Consider the following 20866-nt stretch of genomic DNA (forward strand, 5'->3'; position numbering starts at 1 on the left):
CTCTTTATGCCAAATGTTTACTGGTGCTTATATTAAATACATTTTAGTATACAATATGTATACCAGCTAGTAATTCATCCAAGTATGTGTTTGACCTAATGCCTTGCAGAGTATTTGATCTGAAAATTGTAATGTTTAGCACATGCTTATGAATAAGATTTTTTATTCTTCAAGCGCTATGATGTATTCACAAAAAAAAAAAAAATGTTGCAAGATAACTGTATTTTTTGTTGTTGTTGTAACCAATATCAGCTAGGATTTGTAATACTTTCGTTTTACACAGTTGCTTGACTTTTAATGTCTTGGATGATTCCCAACTAAAGCACTAAAAGACTCGGGATGCACACAAATGGGGCCTTAAATGTTGTCTCTCCAATTGGCTAAGGAATGACATTCATAGGTTTTTTGGCCAGTTGGACCCTTGTGTGAATAACGAGTTCGAAACTAATTTTGACCTTATTGATTCATTATGCCCAAAATGGGCCTAAAATTGGTTTTGTCTCCAATAAGGCTGAAACTTGCAGGGCATGTAGATAGGACCGGGTGGTCCTCAATGAAGACAAAACATTATGTGACACCTGAAACTGGATTACAAATGTGGTTTCCCTTGATTGATTTAAACACAAAAATATTTCGATAGCAATAAAGTTATCTCAATGAGCACAAAACTATTGAAGAAGACATTATATTGATTTGTGATGCCCATTTATAATTTTTTAATCCATATGAATGAAAATCCGCTTTCCCATCCAACCATAATTGTGTCATTGGCCGAAATTATAGCTGATTGTACATTTTGACTAAAATTTCAGATTGTACTGGAACTTAATTAAAATCTTAACATTTTAGATCAAAAATAATTAACAAAAAAAAAAAAAAAAGAAAAATGCAAAGATTCCTACAGTTAACCAATACTAAGAATATTTCAATTAAAAAGCAAATAGAATAAAAATTTAAAAACATTAGAAAAAAACAGTTTTTCAAAGAAAGGTAAATAGTCATATTAAAACCTCAAACGAGCAGACACAAAATCATGGAATAATTCTTGCTTGAAATGAACAAAAATTACTATGAATGTGTTTGGAGTAGGCTACAGCACATTGGGACATAACTTTGTATTCATGTACAACTTAATTTTCAGGGCTAAAAGACCCTCGAAGCACTTAATCAAATTGGCGAAAGAGCATGCAATAGGGAAGGACAGATTTCCTGGCCCAAACACTGTGAGATCAATAAAGAACATGAGAAAATCAAGAACTGGCTATGGCCGAGGTCTTGCAAAAAAAGGTAGGCAAATTTGTATTTGTATTAATTGAAATTTTTACCCATTTTGGAAAATTACACGCCATGAAATTTCTATCTTTCAACAATACAATAATTCCACTTAAAACATGCTTTATATGAAGTTTATTCTGCTTGGATGTTTGGTTCTTATAACCTGTTCAGATATCAAAGTCCTTCAAGAAGCTTTAATGGTCTACTTGCAAGGACACCTTATTGGCCTTTAGGTAAGGGAGGCTATTACCTGCCCTACATTTTTGTGTCCCCTCTGTTTTTATTACGTTCACTGAAATAAAATAACCATGAAAATAACAAAGAATTTCCCGCTGTAGATTTTGGAAAATACGCCCCCCCCCCTACATTTTCTAAATTGACGCCTCTGCTTTATAGGATGTCTATACTGCTGACTTCTCAAGAGGAAAGTGTCTGTACTTTTGTAAAACTAGAACGAATCGTTGAAGGACATGAACAATTATGTATGATTTAAACCTTTCAATGGACCATTTGGACAACTCTTTAGAACAAACGGAGGAGAAAATTTGATTTTACGCATGTATTTTATAATTAAAAGCTTTAAACCAATTAAAATTTTTGAGTTAGAGTAAGTATTCAAACGAGACTTGGGTTTATTTTAAATGATTTAATTAATTGATCTGATTTAAAGTCTAATTAAGTTAAATGTCTTCAAAAATTTTACTTTGAGTTTGATGGCAAAAGCTTTTTTGCCACTGTTCATTATGAATCCTTATTAGCTTCCTGGGCATTTTCTATGAGTGTAAAATTTAACAAGTCATTCAAATACATTGCCGCAAAAGCCTTAGAATGTAAAAATGGACTTAGTCAGATTAACATCTCTGACGACAAATGAAGGAGCTTTTGCGTTTGTTAAGTATTTTCTTTTGCTTGATAAAACTAAAACTCTTAAATATAATAACAGCATTTGAGATTGGAATGCTGTTGTAGTTACTGGAAAGGAATCTGTGGGCTAAGTTGCTTTAGAAACCATCCTTAGTTCAAAACACCGTTAACATAAATATTTTGCTGCCTTCAAGAAATTTTTAAGTAGTCACTCCAACTAAAAAAAGTATATAGCAATTTTTACCTTGTCAAGTTTTTCACAGATGTAAATCCAATAACTTGAGCATAAAATAACCTTTTTCTTCTTTTTTTGTATAAATTACGCAAATTTGTATTTAGGGAAAAAAAAACAAATAAAATTCAATTCTAACAGTTTTAAAAGTCCTCAGCCGTAGCTGTTCCAGTCCTTATTTGAATTTAAACCCTCAAATGAACATTCAAATAACTAAGTTACATTCTTTTGATTCAGTTTGCTGTTGTCAGATGCACAGGTTTCTTTTTTGAAAAAAAAATTTTCAGTCTCTCAGGTGAAAAAGTGATTGTTTTATAACAATCTTTGGGATAAAGGCGAAACTAACATTTTTACGAATGCCCAACTTTAAATAGTTGTAATACCTTTGCAAAATGATGGAGTTGGGAAATACCTGCTTGTTTTAACATTATCGACGAAGGAATTTTCAGCCAAGACCCTCATGGACTCTAGGGGTCCGTGTGATCCTTTTAAGGATCCACTGACAAAACATAAGAAATTAGGTATATTATACCTAATTTGTACTTCAATATTTGTATGGATGATTCTTTTATTTTCTATCTTTTTTTTATACTCACCTATCAGTCAGTGGCAAGAGCAAACGATAGTAAAGTCTTCTATCATTTCTAGGCTAGCAGACGGCGAGCTTTGATGTTTATTTTAAAGCAAATATCTGCCTCTCAATGCATGGTACCTAATCTGGCCCTATATCAACATTTTACCTTTTATTTAGTTTTGATTTAGTAGGGTTTCTTAACTGTAACCGAAAGCTTGCTATAGATTTATTATGAAAATAGGTGATTTTTATCTGCCATTAGTATCAATAGAACTAGATAAAAAGAAAATTGTTGAGGAACCTCTACCAAAGGAATTTCGTTATATAAATATGCCTGTCTCATTTTTTTTCGCAAACTTAAAAAAACTCAGTCAGATGTGACATTTCAGATGTCACAAAAAAGCTCAATCAGATATGGCATTTTCCCCTAATCTCCCTCAAAGTAGTCCCCTTGGGCAGTCACACACTCCTCCCAACAATTCCCAACAATTCTGCCACTTCTGGAAGCAGCGCTGGAACGCTCCTTTTGAGACGGAGTGTAGCTAGTACGTCATATTGTGCATGATGTCTAGTCTGGACTGAAATTTGGTTTCTTTCATTGACATTTTCACCTTGGGAAAAGCCAGAAGTCATAAGTAGCCGTGTAGAGAGAGTAAAGAGCCTGGCGGAGCACAGATGAGGTGTGTTTGGCCACGAAATTGTACATCAAACGTGAAGGACGGGCAGGTGCGTTGTCGTAATGCCGATTGTCCGGTACCCATAGGTCTGATCAATTGCGTTTTACAGCCTCACAAAGGTGACGCAAATCCTTTTGGTAGTATTCCTTGGCGATGGCTGTGTCCTGTGAAGCGTACCTGTGACGGACCACGCCACTGGAGTCAAAGAAGATGGTCAGCATGACCTTGACTTTTTTTTTGCCTTGGGGACGTTGGATAAATTGGTTTCATGGTCATGCCCATAAACCCAGGTCTCATCACCAGTGATCAGTGTGTTAAGTAAATTAAGAATACTGTTCATCGTCCCTAGCATGTCTTGTGCGATCTTCATACGAAGTGGCTTCTACTTGGTGACTGGCAGCTTTTGCACGAACTTCGTTGAGACTCTCCTAAGGCCCAAATTCTTCATGAAAATGATATCATGGATCCAATACTGATGGTCAATTCGTCTGCAATGTGATCTTTATTCGACGACCCTTTATTGACTTTATTGACTTTATTCGAATATTGTCAAAGAAGATACTGAGTGCAATAGATTATCATTGTAGTTATTCTTATGATTGTCAGATAATTTATTTCTATTAAGTCAGTTTTCATTTAAAATAGAGTTCTTCGACTTTAACCTCAAAATTGATTTTAATGAAAAAAGGTAAGTTTTTTTCTCCAATAGCTATGAGGAGGCTCATCAAAGAAAAAAGGAAGGGCTCGTAGTATAAAAAAGATCCCCAAGAAAAGGGCCCATGGTATAAAAAAAGGTTGAGAGCCAGTGATGTGTAAAGTAGATTATACCTGCAAACAGAAGGGGACAAGGGGAATTCCCTCTGAGACTGATTCAGAACCCTCCCACTACTGAAAAAAATTAAGAATATTGGTATAAAATTCACTTTTTTCTGAAATTTCAAAAACTCTTTTCATCCAGATAGGTGAACTACATGAAATACGTTAATTTTTGAGCAAATTTTAGTAGTCTTGATGGTGCACTTTTGATTACAGTTTATTTATACCAGCTCTTATGAACTTTCTAGAATTGATTTTGTTCACACGAATAATGGGTTTTAGTGCTCACAAAATTTTTGCTGAAGTTAACGAACAGAACTCACGTTTGTTGCAAAGCTAATTTAAAATACTATTAATTGGATAATTGATCTAAGCCTAGTGCTAAGTCTGTTGTCATGTTCTAAATGTGTGTCGAAAAATTAAATAAGCAAACTTGAAACACTCATAAATATACTTTTTTGGTAAAAAAAAAAGATATTTCAACAAGTTGAGTTTGGGCTTAAACCCTATATTTTTTTGTTTTTTTCTTCTTTTTTTTAACAAAATTTGGTTTCACATTTGTAAAAAGAAAGATGTTTGTAACGGAAAATTGACTTCCCATAAGATTTGTGTGGCCTCTGACGCTTTTAATATCTTTTCTCAGGTGGTGATGGTGGAAAAGGTGTTTGGGGTAAACCAGGCTCTGAACTTGTACCAGTGGAAATAGACCCAGAAGACCCAAATTATGAAAGTGATTCGTTTGAGACGAAGGAGGTTACTATTCATCCTGTTGTACTCGAACCCTCTGATGGAGAAATAAATGTAATTTTTTTTATTTACATCTAAGGATTCTTATGTATTTCTAGGGTGGTTATGAGAATTACTTCTCGTACTCTAAGCTTAAATAGAAGTGTAGAAGCTTCTCTTTTCCATAGAAATTGACAGATATAGAACGTTAAGATTGTATATTTATTCTTATAGTGGTGGTGTTTTTCCTTTTCTTTCTCTTTTTTTTACTTAGTAACATCGGAAAATTGCAAGCGATATAGGCCTCCCATTTCAAGGATATTCTAAAGCAGTACTACCAATAAATATATTGATGTCAACATAACGAACTCCTACGAAAATTCCGAAAAGTTGAAAACCAAAGTTTGTTTCAGTGCCTGGTTATGGTGCGAACAATTGCTTGAATTCTTTTTGAAAGTACTGTCACTGGCAGTAATTAAAGTTGATAGGATTTCTTAGTAAATAATTGCAGCTGGAAATTTTTAGTCTATACTGCCTGATTGCGCAACCTACCTTGGGGTCTGCATTTTCAATATTTCTCAATAAATCTTCAGACTAACTAGATTCTTTCTCCCCAGTTATTGCGGATGTAAGTAATGCAAGAAGTTGTTCTTCTTCGAAAACTGCAGAGACCATGGTAAATAGTATAGATTCTTGTAGACCTGGTATTTTGAAGATGTAGAAAATACTTGAGTCAGTACTATCAGCCATTTTCCAATAAAATTGGCTGTAGGGTATTGCTCGCCAATAATTTAGTTTACCTGGTTTTATCCTTAAAGGACTTTATCCGTTGCATTATGGGGCGGGGAAAATCGTTAGCCATGTAATATTCACCGAGAGACTGAATGCTTTTCTAGACTCACAAACTCTGAAGGATATTCCAAACTTGGATCATCACTGTTCTGATTTCATCCCTCCTTATAGCTTGCCTTATTTTTTGTTTCTTAATTATCATGGTGTGAAAATTATATATATTTTTTTAAGAGTTAAATGAAATTGTGTCTAAAGTTAGAACTTTACCCTTTAAATGCTCATCCCCCTTTGTCCTGCAACTGCTAGTGCTGGAAATCATTATAATGACACAAATGGGCACTGTTGGAGTTCCATTCCTTGCTCTCTTCTATTTTCGGATAAACATCTGTTTTCGTTTTTGTAATTACACATGCTTAGATTTGCCTATAGTATAATTTTCAATGATAAGTTAAAATCTCGTTGCCAAGCTAGTGATTTTGCAATAAGTAAGCTTCCAAGCTAAATTCTATTTTTATCTTCTTGATCAGGGCCTTTGGGGGATAATATTATTCAAAGGAAGCCGGTGGTTTGAACTTTAATTTAGCGGATTGGCCAGGGCCAATCGAAGACCCCCCCCCCTACGCAAGTTTTTTGTATAGAACAAGTGATTTAGTTTTTAGTCTGCATTGAAACTCCGCTTAGGGAGTCTGTCTTCAGAGTTTATAGATGTGTGTTTAAGTGACCTTTGTTAGAAATACAAGTGAGTCATTTTCTACAACCGTATTAGAATATTTTTGCAGGAATCCAGGCAGGTTAGGAAAAGAGTTTATAAGAAACTCCGTCATTAGTATATCGACAGAGGGGCTCGTTTATCCTCCAAAGAGATAGCTGGAGATATTAGCGGTGATCGAGGTGGGGACACCCTTGGCCTAGAGTTTATCCCGTTTGACCGTTCGATCACGTTAACATATCCGGGAACAAGGTATACCGTAATAGGGCATAGCCATACCATTTATTTACGTTACAGTAGTGGTTGCCGTGAGGCTCTCCATTACAATATCTGGTGCTGGCGTTGATTCCACCACAACAAGTGGCTCAGCATCAATTTCCATGCCACTAGGCACCGTCCATTTCAGTTCTACTTAATTCGGTTTCTCTTGATCAACGAAGGTCATGAAATAACAGAACTTAAAGCACCCTAGAGTCGGTCTGGCTCCTGTCAGTAAAATTTGAGTCCTTAAATAGATGTAAGCCGAAGTAATGACCGTTATTTCTTTTGTTTGTGGTTTTTTTTTGTGATATACCACGAGCTTAAGTATGCCATTAGGCATTTGCGCTGTTTGTTTATATGGTCTAATTCTTGTTGTAAATAAATATGTATCTATCTATCTATCTATCTATCATAATCTGACGCTCATGCAACTTTATTTTTCAGATAATAAAATGCACATGAGCGTCAGATTTTGTTTTATTTTTTTCAGTAAGGATCTTTTTACATTACTTGGTAATTTTCTCTAATACCTATAATAACATGTTATAAACAGAACTTAGACCAGGAACCATCCTTGTATGATTCTTAAAGCATTGGACTGGAGCAAGCGAACAAATTTTGTCATGATATATTATATAACTATTCAGGGACTTTAAAGACACCCTATCTTAGGATGGGAACATAATGACCACATCACATGATTATCAGGAAGTCTTACAAGTGTTTATGTCGTGAACTTTCCACTATTTCGTTTCTAGTCGTATAAATTCTGCATATTTAATGGTGAAAGGTAAAAAAGTATTTTTAACATTTCATGCATTTGAAGATGAGGTATGTTCTAAAAAACAAATTTTGTTTTTATAATTAATTTTTTGGTCTTTCCCATCTTTGGTAAAAATTTTGTGATGATTTTACCCCCTCTCCTTCATGCCTGCATATGTTTTATGTAATTGAGTTGGAGTAAGATACATTTTTGAGGGATTTTTTTATTAATACAATTATTACACAAAAATATAAATATACCCTTGTTAAGGATTAGTGGAAGCTTATAGATTAGCACTACTTTATTGTGTTTTGAAGACACAATGCTATATAAATAGAGAATTAACTAAAATTAATGAACTATTTGATTATAAATTATTCATGCATTGTCATCTGAAATCATACATATGCCAAATTTCAGCTCAATTGGACCATGGGAATGAGTTTAATACTCACTGCAAGATTTGAAGAAAAAAGGAAACCCCTTGGTATGACAAAATATTGTATGTGTCGTATTTTTAGTGGGTTGTTCCATGATGTCTAAAATTACAGTTTTAGATCTTAAAATTTTTGTGAAATCTTTTGGACTAAAACTTTAGAAATCTCAACGAAGAGACAAAAATACCACCCTCCATTACCTTTAAAAGTTGCAGTTTAGTCTTAGTTGCCTTTAAAAGTATCACTGAAGCTTTTTTTTTTAATGGGCTATTTGGACAATTTGGAACTTTTTGAGATGAAGTGATTTGGGGTATTCAGACACAAAGGGCATAAAGGACCCTGAAAGGGTGGCTGTTTATTTCCAATAGATTTTGATCCTTAGAAGGACCACTAGAACTTAGAATTTTAAATAAAAAAACCCTCACTCAAGTTTCTTTGATCTTTTTTTTCCTGAATGCCAAGGCTCAGAAAAAAAAACAATAACAAATAAAAGACACATTGATCTCTGTTGTCAGCGCATTATCTTTAAACGATTCGTGGAGTAGGAAATATTGACACGAATCACGTGTGGTAACATAAAAAAATATGGCGTATTTTGCAACGTTCAAAGGCAAGTTATCAACGTATATTTTGCCACTTGCAGTTCAGCCTTGAAACTTAGCATCAAAACATTATTTTTACCGCCACTTCCTAGCATAAAAGCCTTGGAAGAGAGACTTGAGCTTGAAATAAAGTAAATTTCATATTATCATATCCATACAATTTTTTAATCGTGTCAAATGATAAGTATTATCGATATTCGCCAATTATTATTAATTATAATAAATATATGTTGTCAAATATTGTCATAAATCAAATATGGATTTGTCATAAATCAAGTATTGTAATTCCATATTGAATTGTATTTTGTATTGTATTGCATTGAATAATAATTGAGGTCCTTTAATAATTGAGGTCCTTTTTATGTTATCAAATATTTGTTGTAAATATTTGTTCCTGGGAGGGTGTAAGTAGGGAGGCTTTGAATAGATTGGGATGGAGGAGAAACCTGCTTAGCTGTGTTGGCCTCAGGTGGCTTGGTGCTGCGATGATATGATGTTACCACCTTCATCCTAAATGGCTCATAAGTAAAATTCTGTCCTTTATATACTTATAACAAGCAATGGCTGTTAACATTTTTGCTATTAAACTTATTTATTTTATTTATTTGTTTTTAATTGCAAAGAATTTACTAGTTTTTTTTGTTATCTCGTGTTTTGAAGTGCAAATAATAAGGAATAATTTATCGTTATTAATAATAACTTCCTTATGGAACGCTCCTGGTGACTTTTGTAATCGGCTCGTCTTATCTTTTTGAACAGCAGTCCTTATTGGGCGATAGACATAAGAATAATCCATGGTGTGTATTCTTTTTTTTTGATTGGAGGAAACTGTTGGCGTTTAAATCCAAGATCCTTTCATTAAGAATCCTATGAATCCCACGCTCTGCTCACTTAGCTAGCGTTGGTTGCTACTTGGTTTTATACCTTGGTGTATTTATACTTGTAAATAAACTGGTATCAAATGGGTTTTCTCTAGAGTTGCGGGTATTGCCAAACATATAGGTAGATGTGTTTATAATATTTGATTACAATTAGCAGTTTCTGGGATTCAACAAACGAAACTTCAGTCTTTTTTTGTTTGTTTTTGGTACTTACAACTAAGAACAATGGTTTTTAGGTAGTACGTAGTTCGTCTTTTCTTATTCAAATTGGAGATGACTTAGCAGAAGTATTCCAACCCAAGTTGCTTTTAACTGGAAATATAAGATCTAAAGACGTTGCCATCAAAATTAGTAAAATTTAAATTGTGGTGACTGTTGATGTTCTAAGACAAATTTGGTGTAAAGATCTTAAATTACTTTTTGCAGTCAAACACAGGAACCAAGTTTTGGAATATATACGAATCTAAATATAAGCTAGCAAGTTCAAAATTAACATTATTAAATTAAGTAGAGGTGAACTTTAGAGACAAAAAGTGGCGCTGGGAGCATGGTTATATTTTTAACTCATTATTTTATTTATTATATGCATTTAGGGTAACCATATCTAAGTCACTTTAATGAAACTCTTTTAGAAAGCGATTCATCCCGTTCTCCTGGAGTATTTTGATAATGGAGACACAAACGAAGTATTACTGGCTTTTGAGGATATTGCATTTTCCGGCAAAAAGTACCGTGTTGTCGTTGATGCCATTGAGCTGTCCATGGATCATAAACCGTCTCACAGAGAAATGATCAGTGTCCTAATATCTGATCTGTATAATTGGTTCCTCTCTGAAAGGGATATTGAAAGAGGTAAATCACTTATTTTTGTGCTTGAATATTGGTGAATGATGATGATGATCATTGATGATCATAATGAATGAATTAGACGTGTTATAACTGTGTCTTCAAATGTGACGTAAAAATTTGTAAATACCTAAAAATTGATTACAACAATGGAAGCATCGTCAATTCTTATACGACTTTGTTACATGCAATATGCTATTATTTTTACTTGCCTGTCTTTTAAGCTAGTTTTGCTGTCCATTGGTTTTTTGCGGCTAGTCCTTTTTTGCTACTAAAACATGTCTTGTTGGGAAGACCCCCCTTAGATTTAGCAGCAAAGTACCAACATCAACAAAATCAAGAAATTTTAATCAAAATCTCAACCAAAATGAAATTTTGGTTTTGTTCTTGGATAATGCTAAAATCATGGTAATTGAATTGCATACGTCTTCAAAAGTGACATAACTGTAAAACTTTTAAACTTTGCACCTATCTATTTATTTTATATATCTATTTATTTTTTCTGGTATTTTAGCCTTATTTAAATCTGAATATGTTTCTTTTCACAGATATTTTAAGCAATAATAGCAGAATAGAGATGTTAAATACATACTAATGCCAGTGATTTAAGCAAGAACACTCTGTACAACGTCTTTGTACTCTCCCAAGATATCTTAAGTGTTGACGTGGCCTTTGCCATTTTTTTTGTGTTTCTCAAAGTGACGTGGCTTCATAAGGCCAAGTTTTAAAACAGGATCGCACGTATACGAGCTTTTGATTCGCTCAAACGTCAACTAAACAACAACAACAACTATTTTGTACCTAGTTTGGTCGACCATTGACCAACTGGTGCTACCAGTTGTCATCCCATAAAATATGCCTCAGGATGTTAGCGGCGTTATAATTTTCCTTTTTTTGTTTGACACACCTTATTGATAGTATCAAGACGGGGAGGGGAGCAACTAGAAGCTGTTAACCTGGCAATGCTTATTGAAGAGACTGTTTGTTCAAACCTCAGAGTCTGGCATGACTGACGCGCATTTACAGATCAGTCATAGTAACTAATAATTTAGAATTTTTGTTTGTTTAAAGCCTTTAGTAAGACCACCCAAAGAGTATGGGTAACTTAAGAGTGAAAACTGGCGCTAGTGTCGACAAAAAACTATCAACGTCGTCTAGTATCTGGAAAAACTTGGCATTTTTTCAAGCTTTGTATTCGTTTTTTTTTCTCTGTCAGAAACTATGATCAGAGACTTATTAATACCATAATTCTACCAATTATACTAATTAAATTCCTTATTTTTATTATTAGACTGAAAAAAATGCCAAGTGTCTCCAAACGCTCGATGGCTTTGATAGTTTTTTTTTTGTGGACACTAAACACGAAGTTCGAGTTTCCCAATTTTTAGTATTAATACCTCGAAAGTAGACTCAAACTATGTAAGATTTTGTTGTGAACTTATCAGTGTTAGGTCTTAATTGCCACTTGAAGCATTCTCATGGAAGTATATCCTTTAGCAAGATATGACTAAATGCATAAGTAGAATAAGCAACAAGGTATAACTAAATGATGCCATTTTACAGGAAGCGAGCACGATACGGGAGGAAATGACTAATTCTTTTATAAACTTGATTTTGTTTCTCATTACTTGTATTACGAATACAGGGAATAGCGTTTTATACGTAACACATACAGAATATGTTTCATTAGTGGGCTATTGAACTTCTTGGGAGGGTGTAAAGAGAGGGGCTTTGAATAAATTGGGATGGAGGAGCATATGCAGCTGTGTTGTTCTCAAGCGGCTTGGCGCTGTATTGAGTTGTTAGTAGTAGTAGTAGCAGTGGATTATGTGTTAGTTTGGTATGTTTAGACCACTAGAAATTTGGTCGAAAAAAAACAACATCGGGTGACAAGATTAAGTGTCCTTGTCTTTATGCAACCAACCATATAGACGTATTTCTTTCTGTTGAAATATCTATGTTTTTTAGAAAGTTCTGAGCTAATGCATGAGTTTTGGAATGCCCTTAATGCTCATACACTTTTTTCTTAAATTTTTTTGTAATTTATAATTTACAGGCTATCATGATCATCATCGTTTTTAAGGGGAACACAAATCTAGAAGAAAAATCTCAATACACATGCTGATTTGAGTTCTTAATGTCTTAACTACAAATAAATTTTGACTTCTTTAGTTACTTATTTTGGAAAAAAGCAGTTTTTCTCTATAAAATTATGCCCCCCTCCCCTTTACAGCCAGTGTAATAAAAGCTCCAAATTTTTCCTCGATTGCTTTTCCATACGCTATGGATAATAAAAAACAGTTCAGAGATCTAAGGAAATTCTACTGATTGGTAAAACTATATATAATAGCAAACACTATAAAGATCTGGTGTCTGGAGGAATTAAATAAAAGAACAAAATTTTTCAACTGAAAGTAAGAGGCAATATTAAAGCTTAAAACAAACTGAAATTATCACGTATATGAGGGGGTTTGCCCCTAGTCAATATCTCGCTCTTTACGCTAAAGTTTGACTTTTTTTCCAACTCTTTAAGAATGAATCACAAAGGCCGTTTAATTAGAACAAATAGCTGTTTGAAGATACTAAAAAGAACTTTAGCGTGAAGAGCAAGGTATTGACTTGGGGAAGAGCCCCCTCACATACGTAATAATTTCTGCTCTTTTTAAGTTTTAATGTTGCTCCTTACTTTGAGCTGAAAAAACTTGTTTTTGTATTTAATTTCTGATCATTTTTTAAACAATGCTGGGAAATCCGGTGCCCCCTTCATAGAGATGTCCCTTCCCCCATGAAAACTTCCTCCATGGAATGATCCTCCCACGTAATCCCCTCCCTGGACCCCCTCCCCGATAAGAAAAAATTCCCCTTGAAAATTTCTGTATACTTTTCAATAACCAATACTATGTGTAAACAATGGACATATTTCATTACTTGCCGCCCTTCCCCCGGAGACTTTGGGGGATTAATTCATCCTCAAAGACATAGTTATTAGATTTTTCGACTATGCTGAACAAAATGGCTGTCTCAAAACTTTGATCGGGTAACTTTGGAGAAAAAAGCATGGAAGGGGACCTAGTTGCCCTCCAGTTTTTAGAACTTTTAATTTCCGTTTTAATTAACCTTTTCGCGATATTCTAGGACCACTGGGTCGATACAATCACCCCTGGGAAGAAAAAAATAAAAAATAAACACGCATCTGTGATCTTTCTTCGGGCCAAAAATACAAAATTCCACATTTTTTCAGATAGAATTTGAAACCTCTACTATGGGGTTCTCTGATACGCTGACTCTGATGGTGTGATTCTCAATAAGATTCCATGACAATTAGGGGTGTTTCCCCGCTTTTTTCAAAAATGCGGCAAATTTTCTCAGCCTCGTAACTTTTGATTGGTAAGACTAAACGTGATGAAACTTATTTTTGAAATCAGCATAAAAATCTAATTATTTTGATGTATCAATTAGTATCAAAATTCCGTTTTTAGAGTTCCAATTACTATTGAGCCGGGTCGCTCCTTACTTACAGTTCGTTACCACGAACTGTTTAATATTGGATGCTTGTACTCAAAATAACGGTTAATATTCGCATCTTTAAATTGTTTCTTAGCAAAGAATAAGAAAGCCTACAAACAGTTAGGATAGTTTATCTCTTGCATTGCAATTGTAATCTGTCCATCAGTCCATCAAGAGCACTGAGGGTGGAGTAATTCCCAAGAGTATTAAGGTGGTATATTTAATATTCTTTTTTTTTATTTACGTTTATACCCTTCCCTCCTAAACTATCGTCTAGTTACTTTCTTTGTACCTAATTTCAATTTTCAAGATACTTAGAGGATTTTAATGTTAAGACGAATGCTATTTAATAACTTGCCAAATACTTTTAGAATGGATTGTTTAATACTAAACACCTCGTTTTTCTTTTCTTAGATACCTTAAAATTTTTATTTATTTATTTTTACTTTTTTACAAAATTGATCACTGCTAAATGTCAAGCAACCCGGAAATAATTTGTAATGTTAAATTACCTCTTCTTTTCCATTCCGGGTCGAGATAGTGGTACATCATAGGGGACAGACCCCCCCCCCCTCTTTTCGGCGTTGATTCAGTTGTCACTATGTTTAAATGAACTGGCAAAAAGGCAAATTTCAAGCTATGAAGTGACAATTCTAAGCCATGACCCTCCCACGTATATGTGAGATAAAGTAAGTTGTATAAGTTAGAGCCACAAGTTCTTCCCTGCAATTAGTCCAATACCTGCCGCAATACTTTTTTAATATTCTTCGTACAGTCTTATACTTGTAAAGGGCTTAAACTTAAATTGGCTTAAAACTTGTTTCATGCACGGAATATGTTTTGATTTTCAAGGTATGCAGAATTGCAAGTTTCTTGTGTGCTAAAAAAGTAATTAAAAGTTAATCATCCAGTCAGAAACAATACTCATTGTCATTTTAGTAGAAATTGTATTAGCGAAGCCTATTAGTCATTAATCAAAATAGATTTGTGTATATCTCAAGCTAGAGGAAGGTTCAACTTGCTTAAAATATTTTTTTTTAGGGTTGGATCAGCTGTTATCAAATTTACCTGATTTGGTGTTGGATTTTCCCGAAGCCCCAGTGATCCTTGGGAATTTTATTGGTCGTTTTATCGCCGATGACTGTTTATACCCCCGCTTTATTCGTAACTACGAGGGAAAAGTTAAATGTCCTCTTGCCAAGTAAATCACATGTTTTTTTTCTGATTTTTTATTTGTTTATTTGTTTTTTTATATTTATATTTATTTATTATATTTATATTTGTTGAGTCTGATACTATATCTTACTCGCCACCTTACAAAACAAGAAAACTTGGATGGCTCTGGCTCTGATACTATATCAGACTCGCGGCCTTACAAAATAAGAAAACTTGGCCGGCTCTGGCTTTGATACTATATCAGACTTGCCACCTTACAAAACAAGAAAACTTGGCTGGCTCAGGCTCTGGCTATGATACTGTATCAGACTCGCCGCCTTACAAAATAAGAAAACTTGGCTGGTTCTGGCTCTGATACTATATCAGACCCGCCACCTTACAAAACAAGAAAACTTGGCTGGCTCTGGCTCTGATACTGTATCAGACTCGCCACCTTACAAAACAAGAAAACTTGGCTGGCTCTGGCTCTGGCTATGATACTATATCAGACTCGCCGCCTTACAAAATAAGAAAACTTGGCTAGTTCTGGCTCTGATACCATATCAGACTCGCCACCTTACAAAATAAGAAAACATGGTTGGCTGGCTAGCAGAGTGATAATTTAGTTTGTTTATCTTGAAAATGAAGGGTTTTTTTTTACAGAGCCTCAATATAATTTGGGAACTGCTCTTAGTCCTATCTAGAGTTTATTGTAATATAGATAGTGTCGCAAAAAGCATACGCCAGATATCGGGTTACAATGCCGCAATCTACATTCTGACTTCCAGAAATAAGTCACGGCACGAAAAGAGCTGGACACAAGTGTTTTCAAATTAGAAATGGCTGTATTTTGTCATTACGGATGTATTTTACCCCGGCTGTCAGCCCAAGAATTTTACAAAGAAAACGGATGATAACAAATTGAGGAAATTTTAAGACAGTGAATTACATAAGAAAATTAAATTAAAGTTTTGGCTATATGTCTAATATTCGTCGTCAGGAAAACAGAAACTTAGAATAAAAATAAAACTCAAGTTAAGATAACATGAACACTAAAAATAAAACTAATATTAGATGAGACTTGGCAGCACTATTACTCTATGCAAGTTCAGGAAAGACTAATGAAGGGAATTCATTTAGAAAGAATCAAAGTAAAAGTCTTTTTTTCTTTTCTTTTTTACTGCTAGCCTTGTATGTTTTTTAGATACGGGCACTCTGTGGTTTCCTTTTGGTTTCTAAAACACTAGGCAAGGTTTATTGCTGTAAAAACAGAAAAAAAATGGTTTACTTGCATATCTATAATTCAGTGACTTAATTTCGTCAAATTCCTGGTGGGGGGGAGGGGGGTAAAGTATAATTTTCCTAAATCAAGTGAGTAACAGGGATCAATGAAAAATGAGCCATGTAGTACCATAAAGGTAAATATACATCACAGAAACTGTCATTTTGTGGATGCTTGAATTATGCAGGCTTATCTTAGTTTTGAGAAGATTTTTGAAGAAACTAAATTTCATTTGGGGGTAAACTAAGGTCAGAGGCGGGAGGGGCAAACCGAGGCCTGGAAGGGGTGGTTGCCCCTTCCCTGCCCCATAGAAATTACGCCCCTGTTATAATTACAATAACAAAACCGATTCGTAACTGTCCCTCACGCACATTAAAAATTAAGAGGGGTGTATATAAACAAAGAATAAATTCAGATTGCCTTATATGGTCTTTAGCCTTAATATTTGAAACGTTCACAAGTCAATTTGACCAAGTCCCCAAAGAAATAAGATACATTGCTGGGTTTTATTTAATTGCCAAATTGACTTTTAAACTGCCAAATCTTAAATACAAGAAAGAAGAAAACGTGCAATACTTGTATTTTGCTGATCAAAATGAATCTAAAGCAGATCTATTTTAATATTGGTTTCAACAGCTCTCCGTGGTAGTACACAGGGTGTTATACTCATCAAATGAACTCTTAAATTTTAGAGGATATTTGAAAAAAAAAAGTTTTTAGGAAATAAAAATCTGTTTTTAAACTTTTTAACAATTCTGTGTGCTAAGAAGTTTTTTTAGGCATTTTACACGTGACAATTGATATCTACAGCTCAATTTTCTAACTATTTAGATGAGTAGGAAAGGGGAATAAAGTTTTAGGAAAAAAACTTCTTAGTTTTGTCGAGAATCAAATAAGATACGGAGAAAAAGGTTGATCCACTCGACTGAGCGTGCTTAGTTTAAGAATACTTGGCTATTAGTTTCTGTTTGCCAAGAAAAAGCTGTCGCAAAATGCTTCTTGAATTACCCCAGCTGAACTTCATATATCTTATTGGGAAATATCTGCATTTTCTCTATTTTCCTTATCAGGTGTTTTGAAAAGAGGTAGATTAGGCTAAAATATGGAAAAAACTGAACAAACTCTCTACAAATTGAGAATGTTGTTTTACAGCCTGATAAATGATCTGAGTAGTGCAATACCAGAATAAAAAAAAATATATTAAAATAAAAAGTTGTATAAAATTTAACTATAAAAATTATATATATATATATATATATATATATATATATATATATATATATATATATATATATATATATATATATATATATAAAATAAAATCTGTAATTATCAATCGTCACATGTAAGATTCCTAAAAAAATGGTGATAAAAAATCCATTGTATTAGAGAACTCAGAATGTGAAAAAGCTAGAAAGCCCCTAGCCCAGAACTCAATTATTATTAATAATCATCCAAAAATTGACATATAACAATAAATTTAGCGTTTAAAATGCTAATAATACATAACAGGGGCTGACATTGTAGTCCTTTCTGTACTTGTAATGACACTGATTGCTCATATTTTTGTGTTATTTATTGGCTTGGAACGGAAATCGTAACAAATGGTTGCTTGTTAATAGTAATTTAGTTTTGAAATATACTCCTAATCTTAATTCAGAAGACAGTTTATAAGGAAAACTTACTTGTATATTATTTATAATCGTTTCTGCATTTTCTCCTCAGCACTACGTCCATTGTTCTCTAGTTAAAAATAATAAGATGGATAGTTTCTCTGTTATGTTTTTCTTCGTTTTCACCTTTTATTGTTATAGGCAAGCCCTAGTGCGTGCTGATGTCCTGATCAGTATGAATCATGGTATGGTTCGTTTGGATAATGTTTGGGGCGTTGGAGGTGGATATCGCCCAGTCCGATCATTAATCAAAGCCATGAATTTGATACTCAAAGAATATGTAACCTCTCGAGATGAAAAAGAAGCAGCGAGATGTCTCAAGGATCTTGAAGTTCCTCATTTTCATCATGAACTAGTTTATGAGGTAAACCTAAAATACAGTTCTTTTATTACAATGTTTGTCGTTAGTGTCAATTGACTCACATTTGCTTCCAGCTTACAATCTTTTTTATTCTGGTATTGCACTAGTAAGGTCATTTGTCAGGCTGTAAAACAATATTCTTAGTTTGTAGAGCGTTCCAAGTAAGCCATCTACAAAGATCACTGGCAAACGCCTAATGAAGGGGTATTACTGCTAGCAAATGCTTAAGGCATTTGACAAAACGAAATTTGACAAAACCCGTATGACAAAACGAAAATAAAAAAATATCAAGGAAAATACAGAACTAAATGAGTGTAATTTTCAGCGTGCGAATAAAACGATATATATATATATATATATATATATATATATATATATATATATATATATATATATATATATATATATATATATATATATATATATATATATATATATATATATGTATATATATCTGTGTGTGTGTGTTTGTGTATATACATATATATTCTAAAAGAAAATTAGCGTTGTAAGTAAGGAGTGACTCGACGTTAACAACTGAAACTTTAAAAAAACAGAATTTTGATAACAATAGATACTTCAAAAGAATTGATTTTTTTATGCTGGTTCAAAATATGTAAAATTAATTAGGTTTAATGTTACTCATCAAAAGATACGAGCCTGAGAAAATTTAACTGGTTTTCGAAAAAGAAGGGAAACTCTTCCAAAAAGCTAAGCGATCCTAATGATAATTACACCATTAGATTCAACATATCAGAGGGGTCTTCAAGCTTCTATCTACAAAAATGTGAGGTTTTGTATTTTTTTGCCAGGACAAAGATCAGGGATGCGTGTTCATTTTTTCCCTAGGGGCTATCGTATCGAGCCAGTGGTCCTAGAAAATCGGTTGAGGGCTCATTAGAATGGAGAATAAAAGTTCTAATGCCCTTTTTAAGTTACCAAGAAGATTGGAGGGCAACAGGCCCCCTCCCACGCCACTTTTTTCCCCAAAGACATTCGATCAAAATTCTGAGTTTAAAAGAAATAAATAGGTAAAGAAAAAAACACTAAGAAATGTGACACCTGGTTTTATTGAAAATAATAAGGTATCAGTATTTCTGCTTTAAAAATCTCCTGATTAAAGTCTATTAGCTAGGTTTGTAGCTGCTACATAACCTTTTTAACATAGAATTGATTAGCAGCGAAGCAATAAAAGCTTTAGCCTCCCCCTTCTCCCAAAAAAGGTTATTTTAAGAAAAAAAGTTTTATTTCAAAGAATATATTTTTTTTCCTTTTTGCTTTTTCTGATGATGTTTTTTCTTCATTTTTAGGTTTTATTTTTGAATATTTACAAAAAAAAATTCATTTTACAGAAATTATAGTTTAGTTTTTTCGTTTTTATTTTTTTGCATAATTTTATGTTAAAAGGTTTGAAGATTCAGCCACCCACAGGAATTTATCTTTTATCCGGTTGTTTTGATTTTTGTAAAATGTAGTTGCGGTTATGTTGTTGCTTTTTGGTAAAATAAGGTATCTATATATCTAAAATCACTTTTTACACGCCTTCCAGAGGCTAGTCTGATCTAGTTCTCGCTGTAATTTTTGTCTAGGTTTCAGCATCAGAACACTTACTTAGCCGTGTCACAAGGCTAATCCTTAAAAATAAGTATTGTACAAAAATATATTCTATGAAATACTGACGGATTTCGTGTAGAAGGAAATTTGACTAACTTAATTCTAAATGCTCACATTCTCCATACTCGAGCAAATGATCAAATACTAGATAATTCTGAACGTTTTCACCCGATGACTAGTGCATTAAATCAAAAGCAGTCTTGAAGTCTCGTTCTGAAATCTTGATTTTTTCTTTCTCTCTCTCTTTTCTTTTTCTTGGGTTATGAGCGTCCATATTTCTTGCTCTAATCGACTTTTGATCGGTGCATCAAATATATTTTGTTTTAGAAGAGTTTTTACTTGAAAAGAATCCTTCTAAAAAAGACCTAAAACTTCTGGAAAAGGATGGCAACGTCTCGTTGATCCTTCATATTAACCCAAAGTTTCCCTCCCAAATGAAACTGGGAACCTAAAAAATGAAAAATGTTGTTCATTCGTAATCCCCTTTGTCTTGCTCGGATACGTCCTTTGTGCGCCTAGGGTTGCTATTACCCTCATCGTTTATGTTGTTTTTTCTATTGTGTATTCTAAATATCTTACATTGCTAAGTGTCACTTTCTCGTGCAGGCAATCATGTATGTGCTGGATAGTTGCAACGCGAACGTTGAGGACTTGATTATTCAGCTATTGAAGCATTTGTACGATACTGGCACTTTAACTTACGATCAGCTGAAAGCAGTAAGTTGTTTTTCTTACTTTCTTTAACCCCGATCAACACTGCCGTATTTAAGAATGGTTTATATGTTTTCCGAAATATCAAACCATTTTAACGTCTCATCC

General features: G+C 33.7%; 1 protein-coding gene across 1 annotated transcript in view; it reads left to right on the forward strand.

Moving 5' to 3' along the window:
- Positions 1-20866, forward strand: part of LOC136025200 (programmed cell death protein 4-like) — a 51515-nt gene that overhangs the window by 8695 nt on the left and 21954 nt on the right. The window contains exons 3-8 of the mRNA XM_065701000.1: positions 1142-1287; positions 5082-5239; positions 10242-10461; positions 15004-15163; positions 18214-18436; positions 20654-20764. Coding sequence (XP_065557072.1) covers positions 1142-1287; positions 5082-5239; positions 10242-10461; positions 15004-15163; positions 18214-18436; positions 20654-20764 — 1018 coding nt within the window. The remainder of the gene's footprint in view (positions 1-1141; positions 1288-5081; positions 5240-10241; positions 10462-15003; positions 15164-18213; positions 18437-20653; positions 20765-20866) is intronic.

Source organism: Artemia franciscana, chromosome 3 (assembly GCF_032884065.1).
Source record: "Artemia franciscana chromosome 3, ASM3288406v1, whole genome shotgun sequence".
Taxonomy (NCBI): Eukaryota; Metazoa; Arthropoda; class Branchiopoda; order Anostraca; family Artemiidae; genus Artemia; species Artemia franciscana.